This window comes from Malania oleifera, chromosome 8 (genome assembly GCF_029873635.1).
Source record: "Malania oleifera isolate guangnan ecotype guangnan chromosome 8, ASM2987363v1, whole genome shotgun sequence".
Classification (NCBI taxonomy): domain Eukaryota; kingdom Viridiplantae; phylum Streptophyta; class Magnoliopsida; order Santalales; family Ximeniaceae; genus Malania; species Malania oleifera.
The window spans coordinates 99,855,305-99,873,267 of record NC_080424.1 but is presented as its reverse complement, the minus strand read 5'-3'; the positions used below and the strand labels follow the sequence as shown (position 1 = coordinate 99,873,267).

Here is a 17,963-nt window from a genome sequence, read left to right as displayed (position 1 = left end):
CTTAATTTTACTAAACGCCCTCTTTGTCTTGGTGACAAAATAACGCTCTTGTGCATCAGGCATTAAAATTTTAAGTGTAAATCTTGATTCAACAAAAAAGATACATTTAAATATAAACCTTAAGGTCATCCAATCAAGTTATTAAAAGAGTCTCTTGACTTGAAATTTAAACTCCAATGCTATGAGCCCATATGTTACTGGAAATGAGAGAATTACTAGTTTGACTAGACTAAACTAAATAGGCCGAATATATATTTGGTACAACAAAAGAGTGAGATATCCCGGTAATCAAAAAGTCTATATTATTTTTTATGCTTTTTTGTTAATTAATCTTTTGAGCAAAAGACACTAATTAAACTCATATGTAATTACTCGCTTTTACTTTCTTTTCTTCTAGGTACTAGGATATTTTGGTCGTCTAGCTTTCTCTTGTCTGTGCATGAATTCAACGGTGACTAAAAGGTTTACTACTTAGGAATCTCCAAATTTATACTATATTCAAAGTATTCTTGTTCCCCGTAATTCCTAATTTCTCTTTTTTCAACGACAATTGAGTTATGACATAATGTATAATACTTTAATCTAACAATCTCCAAACGCATTTGTGAGTTTGAACCAATTTTTTTTTTATTTTTTATTTTAGTAGAAGTAGAAAGTGTTTAAAAGAGAGAGAGAGAGAGAGAAGATAATGATGGGTAGGGACTGCGGACTGCGACATTATGGGGGGCGGAGTGGGCATAGAGCTAAATAAGGAAAATGTTAAAAAGCAGACTGACAGGTTAGTATGGGAAACACAGCTTTTGCTGCCACCAGAAAGCTACCTGTGAATTTAAAGACAAAAATAAACATTTATTTAATTAAAATTTTAATTTGTTAAATTTCTACAAATATTAACCCTTAAAAGGTCGTTATTTTTAATTTTCAAAATTTATTTTTTAAAATTTTTAACAATAATACTAAATAAATATTACAATATCCAAAATCTCGTCCCAACTAACAAACTTATAGTATAAGATTTAATATTATATAATAAAAGAAGTATATATATATATATATATATATATATATATATAATATGGGGATTTGGGTTGGTGGGGATAAGTCAGATTTGGGGTTTGGATGGACTGAGTGGCAGACCCAGTCTGCCAGTGTAACGACAACAATCTCGGGCGTTGCCGCACTTCCCCACTCGCTGTCTTCTCATGAACCCTCCCATTTTTGGAGAGCTGTTTGGCTACAAACTTTATGCTATTCCGTCAAGCTGTAACTAATTTATTTTTATTTTTTTATTACATAAGAACTCCAGCCACCAATAAATCCTTCGGACCCCTGGTGCGGCACCAAACCTACGGATCAGCGTCCTCTTCCTAGGTCTCGCTGATCAGGTAAAATTTGAAATGCAGATACAGCTTTCGTACATCAGTTAGACGTTCGGCCAACTCGACCTCCGAAATATATCTCCATTACCATCCACAGTGTCCGCTAGCTCACATAAAACTTTCGTTGGAAGCATAGATTTCGAACCTTAAATTTAGATTTGGATTGATTTTAACAAGTTTTAGTATAATTTTATATTACATATTATTCAAATTCGACACAAACCCAAATTGAAAATTTGTCCAAACATGGAAAAGACTTACACGAATTCAAATTCAAGATCTCTTCAAATATGCAATATTAATTCTATGTTCGGAAAAATCTTAGATTTGGATTTGCATTGAATTTGAATAAGATATAATATAAAAAAATTATTTTAAAATTAATTTAAATCTACCTAAATTCAAATTTAAAGTCCAAAATTTGTATTCTCAAATACAGTTTAAAATTATTCTAAAATATGCTTCAAAAAGTAAAATTTTTTGTACTTACGCTCAAATTTCACAACAAATTTGCAAATTTTGCATTGGCAAGAGCGAAGACTACTCAGTTTTAATATGTAAGCTTTTGTCCAACAAATCATCAATGAAAAATAAAATAAAATAAAATATTAAATAGTCATCCACTTGCTTTAATTAAAAAACCTTATCTAAGGCATGTGTCACTCTCTTTCCATTCCCATCATCCCAAACATATCTTTTTCCCTCCCATCCTAATAGAGTAATCAAGTTTTATTCTTTTTTTTTTTTTTGTCCACCGGGTCAAAGGGAGAGGGAAAGAAAAAGAATCATTATATATATATATATATATAAAATTCATAGTTGTTCATATTTTATATTCTTTTGAATAATAAACTTGCATTAATTTGAATTTAATTTTAGGCTCATTTTTGCTTGTAGGCTTAAATGATGATGGAGGAATTGAAAAGGGGATCGAGGACAAAATCGAAGCCGTCATTTTAAAACACGACATAATAAAAGAAGAGACAATAAATTAGGAATGAACTCCATTATATTAGTCGTATCAGCAAAACCTTGGATAATATTTTCTATACACTAATCTTCGAACCCATGTCAGCTAATGTAGAGAATGAAAATTATAAGAAGACCCTTTTGAAGATGACTATGATATTCACCTCAGTTGTCAATATAATTTTCATTTAATATTAATTCTCTCATTTTATTAGTCAATCAGGCTAAATACTTCTCTGACCGGCTGCTAATTTAGAAATTAGCATACAAAAGAATGATAATTTTGACTCTCTTAAGCCATCTGATAACCTTTCCTTTTTGGATGCCTCAAAAGAGCATCACTTTCTTTGGTCCAATTTAGTCTATCAGAGAGGAAAGACATTTACTTTGACCATTGAGCCGCGTTGAAAGGCCAAATTATGCTCGGGGCATACAATATTTTTAACCAACAATTGATTCTGAAAAAGGAAATAGCGATTTCCTATTAGCCTTTCTTTTTTTGGTTTTGGGTTGCTGGGCTTGAGCAACATGAATTGAAGTGCCCTAAAGAAGTACATATGTTGTACAAACAATTGTCCACCAGGCTCACATTAATAGACCCCGGTTTCAGGCCCATTAAAGGGCCCGGTATAGGCCCAAACAAGTAGTTCCCGCCCAACAACGGCCTATGAAACGACGCCAGCTTTTAGGGCATACTGCACCGGTATCATCCCTGTGAACTTCTTGTGCTCCAGCGACAGAGCCCTCAGCTTCGGCATCGACGCCATGAACGCCGGCTAGAAATCCCTTAGCTCGTTGTGGCTCAGATCCAGAGCTACCAACTTGCTCCGGACACCCGTTTCGTTACCCGCTTCTTGCAAGATCGTGAAGTTGTTGTGAGCGAGTGTGAGCTACTGCAAAGATAGGTGTTTCGGACGATATAAAACCGGTCAGTCTATTGTGGCTCAGATCCATCACCTGCAGAGATCTCAAATCGCCTATATTTTCTGGGAGATTGCCTTCGAAGTAGTTGTTTCGCAAGGAGAGCTCAGTAAGCGACACCGGAAAAAGCGCCGGCACTCGCCCGGCGATCTCATTGTCACCGGCGTCGAGAAAATAGAGGCTTCTGAGAGAACCCAGATCGGGAAACTCGCCGGAGAGCTTGTTTTCCTGGAGTTCCGAGTCTTTTCAAGCGAATTAGGCCACTGAAGCTGTACGGGATGCGGCCGCGGAAGCTGTTGGCGTCGAGACATAACTCCTCTAGGCTGGAGAGAGACCCGATCGAGGCGGGTATCTCGCCGGAAAACGAGTTACGTGAAAGACCGAGTCGGCGGAGGCGAGTCAGGTTTGAGAGCGAGTAACCGGAGAGTTCGAGAGTCTGAAGGTAAGGGAGGGACCACGTGGCGGAGGAGAGAGAACCGGTGTAACCCGCCTGGTCGAAAGAAATCTCGGTGACTCGGGGTGAGCCGGAGACGAGGCGGTCGCACCTTATGGCGCAGGTGAACCGGTCGGAGAAGGCGCAGTCGCATGGGTCCACGGAAAAGTTCCACGAGGCCAGGCAAGATCCGGGCGAATGGATCCTGGCTCTTCTCAGCCCTAAGCGAATGTTTTAGTCAAGAACTTTAATATTTTTTTTCTCTTTCTTCGTTATTCATATCCGAATTTATATTTTCTACACAACATAATTAAATTTTAAAATTAACGCTAACTATAAATTGATAAATTATATAAATAAATAAAAATAAATTTAATAAATTTATAAAAATAATAGATTAAAATAATATAATTTGATTATTATTCTTATTATTACAAATCGACCAATGAACAAGACTTGAAAGATATCAGATTCTTACCGGATACAACGCTCTAACCTCAAAACTTTAAAAATCTAAAAAAAAAAAATTAGAGTGAAAATAATTAAAAAATAATGCACAAATATTGAAATCAAAATTATGATTGATGAAAATTACAAAGAATCAGAGGCTTGAAAATAATGAACACAAGAGTTAGAGCAAAAATTATAGAGAGACTAAGAGATGAGAGTGAGAGAATGAGAGATGAAAAGATTTTTTTAGAGAGACTAAGAAAAAGAGATGAGAGTAATAGATAGTAAGAAACATAATAAAATTGTTAGTTGAGAAGTCAATAAAACTTGAAGAAAAAAAAAAGAATTAAATTATATTTATTTTATATTTTAAAATATAATTTCATTTATTTGTTAGTTGGAAAGTCAATATATGGAAAGAAAGCATAATAAATAATGTTAATATTATTTAATTAAAAAAAATTAGGGCTCCAAAAATTTATTATTATATTAAAAAAAATTTGGAAGTCCCTAGGCGAGCACCTCAGCCGCCTAAAGGAAGAGTCAGCCCTAGGACTCAGGGTCCAGCCCTTTTTTCAAATCTTTCAGGGCCTTGATCCGATAATGACTTGGTACGATAGTAATGCTAGGGTGACAAGTATATGACAAGACATGGAAGGAAAGCTTGGGGTGGTGCCCTTCCGTTTTAGGGTCATTTGCCGTTTAATAGCGTATTGTTTCAAGGTGGTCGATGGTGGTGGTGGTGGATGCCTCGACTGGGGAGAGGGACGGAAATGAGGTTGACGAGTACGTAGGGGCAAATCAAATTATATTAACCTTTAAAATTCAATAGGCTCGTGTGACAGTGAAAACTGCAGAAGAGTTATTTATATTTATGTGATCACTTTTCAAATATTAATTAATTCATCTCAATTTTTTGATTACATAAGAACTCCAACCACCAACGAGTCCTTTGAATTCCTGGTGCGACACCAAACCTATAGCGTCCTCCACCCCCAAATCTCACTGATCAAGGTAAAGTCCGGATGCGAACACGATTTCTGTGCATCAATTGGATATTCGGCCAACCCGACCCTCGAGACACATCTTCATTACCATCCACGGTCCTCGCTAATTCACAAAAGACTCTCACCATCTACGATGTCTGTTGGCTCATAGAGCGAACTTTCACCATCCATAATTTCCGCTAGCTAACAGAATAAACTCTCACCATCCACAAATATCACTAACTCCACGAGTTTATCTACCTAAAATTGAATCTCCGATACTCTTTACTTGCTTGTCTTTCCACCGCACCATATAGTGGGAGCAATTCCTCTCAATTAATCATTCTTTTACTTGTAAAAAAGTATTTCTTTTTTTTACTTTAAAGTTTTCAAAAAAGATAATAAAAAAAATGTCTTTTAAATTTTCTATGAAGAATTTAGAAAAGAACTTATCTCTTCTAAAGTTCTTATACAAACTTATAAAAATTTAAAAATAATGTGAAATTTTGTTAACTACAAAGAACATAGAAAACAAAAATATAAATAAATTATTTTTTTTAAATAACTAAATAGATCCTTAAAACCTCAAATTACAATTTTCATCCAATTTCTTGTCTTCTCCCGCAAAATATGCAAGGAAAAATTATAAATATCTGCTCTAAATTTGAAAAACAAGACAGTAACTCCGAGAACCTCCTTTTTTGTGTTGAACCACCGTGGGAACTTGCGTAATTTCACTGATATTCAATTGGGAAAAAAGAACAAAAAACAGAGACAAGAAAATGTTGTATCATACAATTTGAAGCCTAAAACTAGGAGACATTCATTCACTTTTCTTTTTTTTTGTTTTTTTTTTTTTGGAGGGGGGGGGGGGGGTGTTGTGGAGGGTGAACCCACATTCATCCACGCTCTACTCAGGTAAATAAATACAAGAGATTAAGGAACCCAGAAGGTGCTTTCTAAAAAAAACAAAATGCACCTTCTGATATCAAACCAAATCTTGAAAGCTCTAAACCTTGAAAAACCTGCAACCGCTGAAGCTATTTCCTGGGTTCGACAATGTTGTATCGCTGAGGCTTACTGATCAGCCTGCAACCACTGAAGCTACTTGTTACTGGGTTCGACAATGTTGTATCACTGAGGCTTACTGATCAGTCAGGCCCTTGCTGCTGTCGTAGAGAATCGAATGATTTAAAGGGAAAACATGGAGAATCATCATGTTTGAGCTTGTTCTTTGGTGATTTTATCCAAATATTGCCTTACACAAGTTTGATTTGTCTCAAATATGAACGGCATTCCCCGTATCTGCAAATTCACCATTGGCAGTCGAAAAAAGTAGGGGATAAAACACAGAACAAATTGTCATATATACAAGAGAAAAGTTTTCATTTTTAAGGAGTTAAAATATCAAATGCAATCCAGTAATAGATCACCATTAAGTACAAATAACTCATTTACAACATCCTCAACATGACTCCTGAACATTTTACTCTTAAATGCCAACAGAAAAACATCATGGAATCAAATCACTAGTGTGTGAAAAGTAGCTCTAAGATTAGCTAAAGGTTTAACATCACTTACAGCAAAAGAAATTCTATGCATCTCCAACTCGATAAGATTTTATTTTTTATTTAAAATGCAAATTTTAATGAATACTCAAAAAGGTTATATAGGGACTGACAAGCAAAGGAGGATCATGCCGTGATAAGGTAAGTACAAAAAGGGTGAAAGAATATTGATAGACGGTTTTGTTCTATTTATGCCAGGGATAAAACCAATTTTGTTAAATGGAAAAGGAAGTAATTCATGCATCCCTAGTTGATCAAAATATAGCACTGCCGTCACAAGATCAAGCAGGCCAGAATCATAATGGCTAGCTACTCCATAAAAAAGAACGGAAAAGCTGTTTGCTCTAGTAGTATTAGACACCACTGTATTAGAACAGAAGGATATTGAAAGTGGGTTTGAGGTGTGTGGAACACAATCATAAATGTGATATTGCCCCCATTAATTATCATAATTAAATATACCAAGCAACAGAGTCAAAGATGCAACAAATCACCTGACCTTTCTCTAAGAAACTATTTGAAAGACATGGAAAAAGAGAAGAATTTAAGGAATGAATTTTCCTGTAACAGCTTCTTACTTGCAGCCCCTCGTGTATAATATTGGACCTTACACTTGAAAGCTATAAATTCTAAAACCATAATCAAATTTATTAAAAATGTCATTCCTCTGATGTGAAGATCTGAGCCTGTTAGATGGTGATCTCTCACTCACTAGCGGAAGAAGATTTAATTAGGAGAAATCTTCTTCCTAGTGAAGCAGACACAATCATAAAGATCTTTTTTACTTAGTAATAACAAGCATTTTTGGCAAGGAATCCAAATGGCGTTTCTTCTTTAAATAGTGGCTATCAAGTGGCAAATCAGCTTCTAACTCAGGCAAAGGGCATCCTATCAGCTTCTTGGTCTCTGAATAGATTTAGCCCACTCTGGAATGATATTTGGTATATTGCTGCTGCTCCCTAGACTAGGAATCTAGGTTGGCAGGTTTGTCGGGAAGCTCTTCCTACACAGCTTGCAGATTGTTCATGCTCAAAGGAATCATGAAGCATCATGTTTCAGAGATTTTTCGAATATCGGGTACTGGAAGATGCAGATGCTTGGACTGCCTCTAGCTCAAGAGCTGACACATCCTATGCCTAACAAAATAATTGTTTTAGATCATGTCTCTCTCTCTCTCTCTCTCATCCTTCCACTGCCATGGCTTTGATTTCTAATAACCACACTGGAGGGAAATCTTCAGTGATTAATCAAGTTCAAAAGAAAAACATTAAAGTTGATGGGGTAGGGTGATATGTGGCTCTACAACCACTACCACCACCAAGCTTGAAGTCCCACTTGGTGGGGTTAGAGAAAATCAGGCTCTATTAAATCAGGGGCCTTCTTCTCCAGTAACAACAGAAAGACTGATGAAGTCAATACAAAGAGAAAGGGGCCCTTACATCTTAACGCAAAGAAGTGACATGCTTATGAGGGCCAGAGATCTAGTCATAGTCATGTATGACTGCTATTTGTTTAGTATGACTGCTCAAAGACAACAGGTGGGAAAGACTGATGTTTGATAATGTACTAATAGTAAGGCTCTTTCAACAAAGTCTTATAAGTCAACTACTCAAATGAGGGCATTGCACTCAGGTTTGGGATCTGCAAAAATGGCAAAGGCTTCATGCCTTCATCAACTAATGCATGTGAAAAAGGCTATTCAAAGGAACAATAATGGGAGTTTTCTTCTTGAGATAAAAACCAATGATTGGAGTTTTACGCTTGCCGGGACCTAAATTGATACAAGGAGTGTTTCTAGGGATATGGGTTGTGAAGGCAAAGATTCAGAGGAGCCTATGATTATGGTTTGTGGAGTACGTATCCCCAGGAATAATATAGAATACAATGGGAAATTTGGGCATTAAAGGATCCCTTGTGTGGGCACTCCATAACTCTATGAGGGCCTCCACACAAGTAGCATGAAATTTTCCCCTTTCCCTTGGATGTGTTGAACCCTCGAGACGATGAAGCTTCCTTAGAAATTGATGTTTTATAGTTTGCTCTCCCACTCTTGGGTTTTCCATTCTTGAAAGACTTTCCGCTATTTCCCCCTCCACCAAACTCTTTGGACGAAGCAGTATTACCACTAGCATAGTCAATCAAGCTTTCCGCAACAACTTGTGCGATAGACAAGTCTTGAACTCTTTGCCTATGAAGTTTAGTTCTTGCCCATGGCTTCAACCCCTTAAGAAAATAGAACAGCTTGTCCTTCTTCGACTTGTCCCTAATATCCAACATCAAAGCAAAAAATTTTCACGTATTCCCTAACTGACCCAGTATGCTCAAGGTCTCTCAGCTTTTTCCTAGCATTGTACTCAACGTTCTTAGGAAAGAATTGGACCTTGAGCGTTCTCTTCAAATCTGCCCAACAATCCACAACACAGCTTCCATTTTCAATTTCAATGTACTTGGTACACCACCACAATATGGCGTCACCAACCAAGTACATGGTCGCAGTATCCACTTTCACCTATTCTGAGGTCGTCCTCACAGCGCAAAAGTACTGCTCCATATCAAACAAGAAGTTCTTCAACTTTGTGGCATCACAGGCACCCCCATACATCGTGGGTCCTGGTACCTTGGTCTTGCTAACTCCCGGAGTATTGGAGTTTTCCATAACAAGAACCATCAGATTCATCTTCGCATCCAGATCAGCCATTCGAGACTGCAAAGTTTCCACAATGTGGTGAAAGTCCTCTGACATTTTACCTATCAAACTTGCTTGATGCTGTTGTGATCCTGTCACTTCATCAACAAGTTCCCTCAGTTGGACCACCTCTACGGCCACATTATTGGTTGTTGTCTCAGCTTATGCTTCCAGCACGCTAATTCTCTCAGCATTGGTTGGTACCATGCTCACTTAACAAAGCTTTTCCAATCCCACAACGAAGGTAACTGAATTCACGTAGCAATTAACCAAGCTATAATACCAAGTGTCACAGACCAACTATTTTCGCACCTTTGTGAAAAGAACGTGCTCTTGCTTAACTAGCCAACCTATCGTTTTCCACAATTCATCCACGAAACACTTTCATTAGCATTCAATCAAATATCAACGGAAGCAGTAAGCAATTATGAAAGCAGTGGCAAGCAATCAGTAAACATTGAAGCAACGCAATTCATTAACAACACCTCCATTAACATTGTGTGTTTAGCGAGGGAGGCAAGTAGACTAAACACATTAACAATAGCTAGTGTGTTTTACAAGATTGATGAACACTCACCCTACCCTAAAGAGCTTTATATGCAATTCTCATCCTGGCACTAGAAAACATCGAAGTGATTGAGGAGTCATACTGCCTTATTTGGCATATAGAGAAACAACTAGTATAAAATAAGCCTACACTAGCATTTACATGATGAAAACCCATCTCCAACGCACGAGACAAGCGATCGCATGCAAGCATAATGCCTTGAAGAAGCTAGGCTCGTAATGCATGCAGCGCCGCCACCAACCTCCTCCGTCCGTCAATCGCAGCTGGCCCACCTCTGGTCCACCATGCCGTCACTGCCGACCCTCCATGTCGTTGGAAAACATCCAGAAGTCCCATGTTTCCCCACACCTACCATGCAAACACGACCATATAAGCCATCTGTCACCACTATTAGTTGCCGCCACTGTGGCCTGCCATAACTGTCATCTACCTCCTCGTCGTAGTCTGTTTTCCATCATCACTAGCCTCAAGTTTAATCGTCCCTCCTCTCTCCTTTTCTTTCTCTCCTCTATAGTTCACAATATCGTGGAAAATATTAAGAACATAAGACAATGATTAAGACCCATACCTTGTATTTTTCTTCCAAGGATTAGAAGAACCAAAAAAAGCCAACAATACTAAGAAGAAACAAGAGAAAGCAAACTATATTCCTCTTCTTCTTCCTCCACTCTTGAATGTGCACCTCCCTTTCTCGTTGAATGTATGCCTCTCTTCTCTCCAACGTGCATGTCTTCCTTTCTATAAAGTTTTGAAGGCTAGGGTTTTGCCCTATAGCCACTTATGAAACACTTCTAAAGTTCAAGGAATTCTCTTTCATTGTCCTAAAAGGGTGTTTGGACACTTTCCCCCCATTCTTAATAAAGAAAGGATATCCAAATCAAGGATATCCTCCTATTTTGATAAGTGTGAGTAAGGGCTTCAAAATGCAAAATCGAGATTTGAATCTCTCAAGAACTCCCAAATACGCTTTCTAAAACCCAAAAAGAGATAGGAGTATTATATTTAATTGCTCTTGGTTCCCTCGATTTGCTCAATGGGCTAAGAATTAATTCCAAATTTTGGCTAAATTGACCCTAGACACGATAGGGTGTTAACACTCCCCTAAACATAAATCATCCCAAATTCAAACGTAGTTACCCAAGAACCATCCCCCATTCTATACTTGTTAAAAGGAAATAATCACAGGGAGATCTGCAAAATGAATTTCCACATACAGTTAAACAAAAGACATCCAGTCAATATGGTAGATTTACAAACATATAAATAACCAAGAACTCGTTTCTAAAATTCTATATATCAAGGGGTTGCTGAACACACAAGCTACCCTTAGTGTTGAAAGATAACACTTCTGGTTAATCCAACATATTATAGTTCGTAGCTTAAATGTAAAGAGAAAACTTGTGTCTCAAACACTAAAGCACTCATAACTCAATTGGTGACAAAAACAAAAATTAGAGCAGACTATTAGAAGAGACATCATAATTTGCACCCATTAACATCCAAGAAATCTAGTGAAATCTACAACAAAGAATAGCAGCCATCTCAGGAAATAAAGATAACTCATACCTCAACCAAACAATTAGAATTAAGGCTCAGACTTTGTCCGGGGGGTACTTCCTTGTCATTAACTAAAATTGAACATTTTCCGAGATTTGTCAAATAGAAAGATCCACCTTTGTCCATTGTTATGGTTGCCTAATCAGAAGGGGGGGGGGAAATTAATGGCACCAAAATAAAGCAAATATAAACCTTTAGTAAAATGCTAAATAATGTGATGCTAAACCAAAAAGATGTTTTAGGGAGCTGCAGAACACCCTCAATAAAAATAGGCGCAACAAACAAAACTACGCTAACTTGAATAAACAATAGAAATAGTTAAAATAAATTCACCTGCCGTCGAGATATTTTATTTGCACGCCCCTCTCCTCTCAAGTCAATATCGACGCTAACATCCTCTGTTGCTCTCCCAATTAAAACCTAAACATTCAAATGATATTTCTTTCATTCAGAACAAGTCACTAGTCAAGCAAGGAAAAATGATAAACTATGCCAACACATATCTCTTGCTGGGAGGCTGAAGGCTACTGCTCAAGGGTAAAGCCACCTCACCTACTCACAACAGCTACCCATTACTTTACCTGTTGATCCAACATATTCTCTCCCTCCCTCTCTCAAGTTTCTCATTAGTTATTATCATTCTGTAACTTTTGTTCTTTTCTTAACACATTGAATTTTGTTCCTGTTGATCCAACATATTTTCTCCTTCTCTCCCTAATTTTACTCAAGTTTCTCATTAGTTATTATCATTCTGTAACTTTTGTGCTTTTCTTAGCACATTGAATTTTGTGTGCCCAGAAAAAATAAATAAATAAAATTTTGCTTTCTTAATAAATCGAAAAGGCATATCTTATTCTCTTTTTTTTTCTTCAAGTTGTATGCGACTTATTTTCTAAATGTGATTTTCACTTTGTTTTCTAATGGCAGTACTAAACTGTTATTAAGGCTTATCATGCTAGACACCCCAGACCTCATAAACTTCATGTTCTACCATGTCATCTTTTTTTCACCAACTAAAATGCACTGCTACCCCTGCACAACCACCCTCCCCCCCCCCCTATCCCCCGGCGACCTGCGTGGAAAAAATAAAACAAATAAAAAAAAAAAACAAAAACCGTATTTTATAATTTGTGAGTTCTGGGCTTAATATTATATAAACCCTGATTGGAGAGAGTGCATTAAAGGATACAATAAAGTCATTTGGGTCAAAATACCTCTGGTTTCTTAATATAATGCTTTGAATGACGGCCATACAAAACAGCAAATGCACCATGTGATGCAATGGCTCTTCGCATATAAGAATGGCCACCCTGCTCCAGCCTTATGAGTGTTCTCTGGATTTCTTCAGGCTGGTGTCTCAAGGCTGTAAATGGACATCAATAATCCAACTTAAAATTACACATTATGTATGGAAGATAAAATGCATAGAGTTACTTGCATAAGAACTGTGTTTTGCCTCAATTGCTGCACAATGAAGATACACATAATTCAAATGAAAAGAAAACTAAAATCAAATATTAAACAAACAAATGAACACAGCAAAAACTTAAAAAGGAGTAACGCATGTACAACTTAGACAATTGTTGATCAAGAACAACCCCCCCCCCCCCAAAACCAAAAAAAGGGTAAAATTGTACAACACAATGCATACAATAGTAATTCCACAAGTTAATAATTTTTTAAAGAAGTTAGACCAGAATGTAGAAAAGACCAATTCATCATATACAAGCAAGCAAAGCAATACACTAGAGTTGTGGACTCTGAATAAAATTCAATACTCTAAATTCCAACCTCCTCACTCAGTAACAAAACAAACACAAAGAAGTGCAGACACGAAATTTAATGCCTTAAGAAGGAAGCATAATTCAAATCACAATAAATGTTACTAATACCAAAATGCCCAATCCATAAGTTCCCATAAAGCTAAGACAAAATCGAAAATAAAGTTTGCCACAGAGTTACTAGAAAAAGCCAACACACTAGTGAACTAAGAACTGGTATTACAGTTCTGAAGCATGATACATTTTTTTTCAAAAAATTAAATCTAGCAATCCAAAACTCTAGTTCAATATTTTTTTTAAATTTGATAATTATCATGTTATGATTCTAGTTTCAGTCATTATTAATATATTTCACAAAAGAAAATCCCTATTAGATTTAGAAACACCTCAAGATCCTTTCCAAAATATTCAAGTGCCATTACACATTTCCACCAATATATCTACATATGTATACACCTACAGTTCCCCATTTTTAAGCATGTGCCATACATCAATCCGTTCCCATTCCACAAATCACCAATCCACATTCTAGCCTTCTAGGTAGGTAGAGTTGGCTCAGCATCATTCCATATCAACACCATTAAAAATGAGCACAAAGCATAGTGTTAGTAATTCTGGAAAAATTATCAAATCACTCCGGCAATCAATTATGCTATATTTCAATTCAAACAGAACAGGTTATTACCTTTCCTAATGGAACATAAATCCTGGTCATCAGGACCCAAATCCATATCAAGAATCTGAGAAAAAAAAAATCAAGGAATTTGAAGCTGTGGCAAATGAATCAAAAAATAATAATAATACAATCACTATATCAAATTAACAAGGTAATATATTAAGAATTACCATTGCTTCAATATCAGAAACATAAGGTATATCATCATCACTCTCAGAAGGCAATTCTTCTTGATCTGATGTTATAGTGCTTGCTAAAATTTGCGGGACGGCCCCATCTATAGAGTCTAGTTCTGCATGTGATACCTGATTATTTTGAGTTATATCCTGAGCATCTACTTTACTGCAGCCAGCATATGTCTGGGGACAACTTCGATAGTTATCACAACCCTTATCTAGAAAAGAATCAGCAGCATTACAACTACGATGCTGTTCCAAATGAGCTCCCACAGACTCTGCCTTAAGCTTTCCAGGTGTAAAAGCATTACTAAATACATTTTCTGAATTGATCTGACTTGGATCTCCACATGTGATACCTGCATCCCTAGAATCACCAACTTGACGATTTTGACACATTTCAGGTAACATCCTTGATCCTATCATCTGAGAAGATGCATTTGACCGTCCAGGGATTTTCTGTAAGATTGGACCTCTCTCACTAGGCATTTGAGCAACCTTGAGAGATGAGGAAGTTGGATTGTGAGCCTCTGGAAAACTTCGCAGGATTATAGGGGAAAGAGATGTTGAAGGGACCTCATTGGGTATAAAAATATCACCATTGCATGGAATATTTGGGTCCTCTGTGTTAAATGAACAGAATATAACACCATCACGCCGTTCAGGAAATTCAGGAACTACCACCGATGCAGATGATAACACTTGAGCCTCTGAGTTGCAAACTACATCTCCATCACCACCATGAGATTCAACATCCTCTGCTGACACTCCACAACATGTAGCACTCGGTATCATGAGAGGTGCATCGAGAGCTACTGAGGCTTCGGGTTCAGCTACACTGAGAATGTGTTCCTTATTAACATTGTGAGGACTCGATAAGAGTGAGCTCAAACCATCATAAAAAGACTTACCAATTACATATTTTCCATTATCCATAAGCAGAAGTTCCTCCTCATTTGAGAAGTCCATAAGAGAATTGGAGAGTTCTGCTAAGTAACCCTCTGGGCTAGCATCTGATTTCAACTCATCACATGGTATTTGGTTTTCCACCTTGGAAACTGAATGGACATCATATGGTGATATACTTGCATTTTTAGTATCATCATCATCGGGGAGGGCAAATGTATCCCCTGTGAGCTGATCTTTTTCTCTAAGGTTATCATCAATTGGCATGGTTGGTGCTGCAATACCCTCAATTGTTCTCCAAAGAGGCATCTCATGGAGTGGCGATGAATACCCCAAGTTGTCATATGGCATATCGCTATCTGAAATTGGTGAATTGCATACTTGACTTCCTTCAAATTCGGGACAAATATTACCAGGATTTGTATTAATATGATCAAAAGCCAAAGCAGGCTTTGCCTCTAAATCATCAGTTTCAAACAGGTTGTGCACAGGCAATTCATTTGGTTGACAAAATTCCTCCATCCCAGAGAAATTACCTGGGAAATCCTCTTCATGTGAACCTGTATGAAATGCATTTGAAGTTCCACCAATGCCATCATCAGCAGCACCATCCATCCCAGTTTGGGGGAAATCATGACCCGTTATATTCATATTTGATTCCTCAAACATAAAATTATTCGAGAAATGATCTCCAACCATGTAATTTGCAAAAGGCTCATCTCCATTTCCAAAACAATTATCATTTGAAGGTGGAAGAAGTAAACTCAAATCCATAGAGTTAAGCGGCTCACTGCAGATTCTTTTGCGCATGGCATAATAACATTTGCGGACTGTTTCAACTTTTCTCTTCCCAGAAACACATTTGTTGCTAATTATATTTCTAAATCTATGAGATTGTGATGGAAGATTTGAAGCAGAATGATCAAACTCAATCATGCGAGCAGAAGCTTCGCCAGAAACAACAGGATCATAAAGGAGAGAATACCACCGATCTTGCAGTTCTCGAACCATAAATCTTCGAGAAAATTGCACTGCACCTTTAGCAAGTGACTCCAAGGAAGCACCAGCCTGAGAACAAAGAGAGAATCAAATCAAAAAGGGATGCCAAAACTATAAATATAATACCTACTTAAAATAGCCAAGCTGCCAACTTATTTCATTATTGTAATAACAGTGAAAGGAGGGGAAGGCCATCTGCTGCTATTTTCTAGCAATCTTCTTAAGAAATTTTGGAAAACTGAATGAACCCTGTGGCATAAAAGTATTAACCATTTTTATTTGGAGAGGATTCACACACCATGGTTTCAAAATTGAACATAAACGAATATGTACTCCCATTACAGATGATACAGAATCAAATATGCATAACATGTCCATTGCCCTAATTTCTGGTCTCAAAACCCATAACACCCTATGCGGACCATGCATGATTCTGACTGAACACAAGGATTATTTATGTGTCATTCGATACAAATCATAAGAAAGAACCTGCTATTTATGGTTCAGTTTTACCCAAGCATTTATACATAAACACAAGGAAACATATATGTAAGGAGACATTTTCTATTAAAATCCAGTAACATGATGCATTTATAAGCACAACACTCCGACAGACTCCCCCTACCAGATTTATTCCCAAATATGTCACTAAATATGTCAACTATGAAAATTTTTCATTAGCTTTTCATTATCATTTTTCAGCACTAAGATTTTAAAACAATCCTATATAAATATTGATCAAAGAGAAATAAGCATACAGGAAAACAGTAAGCATACCATAACTAACTAGTAACTAGTAACTAATCCATAACTACCTATAATTCCTTTCTCTTGTTTTTTTAACATTCTAAAATATTTCAATATAAATTTCAAGTTTCAATTATAATTATTATCATTCTATCATTTTTGTCAGAAATAAAACATGCAAAAGTAAAAATACGAACACTTCATTAACTTCATAAACTTAAATAAAGCATATTCATACGCGTATCCGATAGCTAATTGAGAAGCCAAAATGCAAGAAAATTAAAAGGGCGTTCAAAAACACCACCAAAAATAAAATTAAAGAAAAAAAGAGAGAAACAGTTCCATTGATTCTAAGAAACTGAAACGCATAGTACGAGGCACCTTGAGCCGCAGGTACAGAGTCCTTGACACATTCAACTATGGAAAAAAAAGCAATTATTTTTAAAAAAAGAAAAACGATCATCAGGCTAAAGAAAGAGGCATAGACAGAGTTACCTCGACGGCGTTTTTTAGGAGGAGATCGTCTTCAGGGATCCAAGGAGAAGGGATGGGAGAAGCGAGCGCTCCCATCTGCGTTTCCAAGAGAATAGGATCGTTTTTGTTTCTGGAATATCTCTGCTTCTTCAGGAGCGAGACGTGTAAACCCAAAACCTTCGAAGCGATGGCGTAATAAAGAAGGGGTTGGGGGGCAGAAAGAGAAAATCCCTACAATTTGGGCGGGTGAGGAAGGAGAGTTTTTTACAAAATTATTAAGAAAAAAAAAAGTAAAAAAAAAAAAAAACGAAATATAATTCTCTTTTGAAAAGTCGGTTTGAAATTAAAATAAATAAATAAATAACTTATGCAAGACATGGAAATAAAAAAATAATATTGAAAAGAGAGAGATCTTTACGTCATCACCTACAACAGACAAGACACCACGAACAGAGCATGGAAAATCGAAAAATATATATATATTAAATAACCAAATCGACTTTTCAAAAGTCTCCCCTCACATGTATGCATGTTTGTTACATGAAAAGTTGCAAAACTGACTTTCCAAAAGTCAATTTTGACATGTGCTTACCGAACCCATTCACGTACCAAACCATGCAACTCGTGCACTTAGTTACCCCCTCCCCCTTTGCGCCCCCCCCCCCCCCCCCAAAAAAAAACTTTCAC

The 17,963-nt window shown here is 36.9% G+C and overlaps 2 protein-coding genes across 2 annotated transcripts; both read right to left on the bottom strand.

Moving 5' to 3' along the window:
• Positions 1-759: 759 nt before the first annotated feature.
• Positions 760-5,330, bottom strand: LOC131162858 (receptor-like protein 30). The gene is given in 6 exon segments (XM_058119462.1): positions 760-821; positions 2,904-3,028; positions 3,030-3,260; positions 3,262-3,506; positions 3,508-3,923; positions 5,285-5,330. Coding segments are annotated over 6 exon segments (1,125 nt in total).
• A 532-nt stretch (positions 5,331-5,862) lies between these two features.
• On the bottom strand, positions 5,863-17,505 carry LOC131163120 (uncharacterized). The gene is made up of 7 exons (XM_058119857.1): positions 17,298-17,505; positions 14,145-16,124; positions 13,984-14,038; positions 12,732-12,880; positions 11,851-11,937; positions 11,527-11,655; positions 5,863-6,443 (listed from the first exon to the last, which is right to left on the bottom strand). The coding sequence occupies exons 1-7, from the start codon at positions 17,370-17,372 to the stop codon at positions 6,354-6,356; spliced, it is 2,565 nt and encodes an 854-aa protein (XP_057975840.1). The 5' UTR covers positions 17,373-17,505; the 3' UTR covers positions 5,863-6,353.
• Positions 17,506-17,963: the final 458 nt, after the last annotated feature.

Bases quoted from the DNA above. Each gene is read 5' to 3' on its own strand.
- LOC131163120 (XM_058119857.1), bottom strand. From the start codon at position 17,372: ATGGGAGCGCTCGCTTCTCCCATCCCTTCTCCTTGGATCCCTGAAGAC. The intron at 12,881-13,983 runs GTAATAACCTGT...GTCCATTTACAG, and splicing joins TTTATGTTCCATTAGGAAAG to CCTTGAGACACCAGCCTGAA. The intron at 11,656-11,850 runs GTGAATTTATTT...CCTTCTGATTAG, and splicing joins ATAAAATATCTCGACGGCAG to GCAACCATAACAATGGACAA.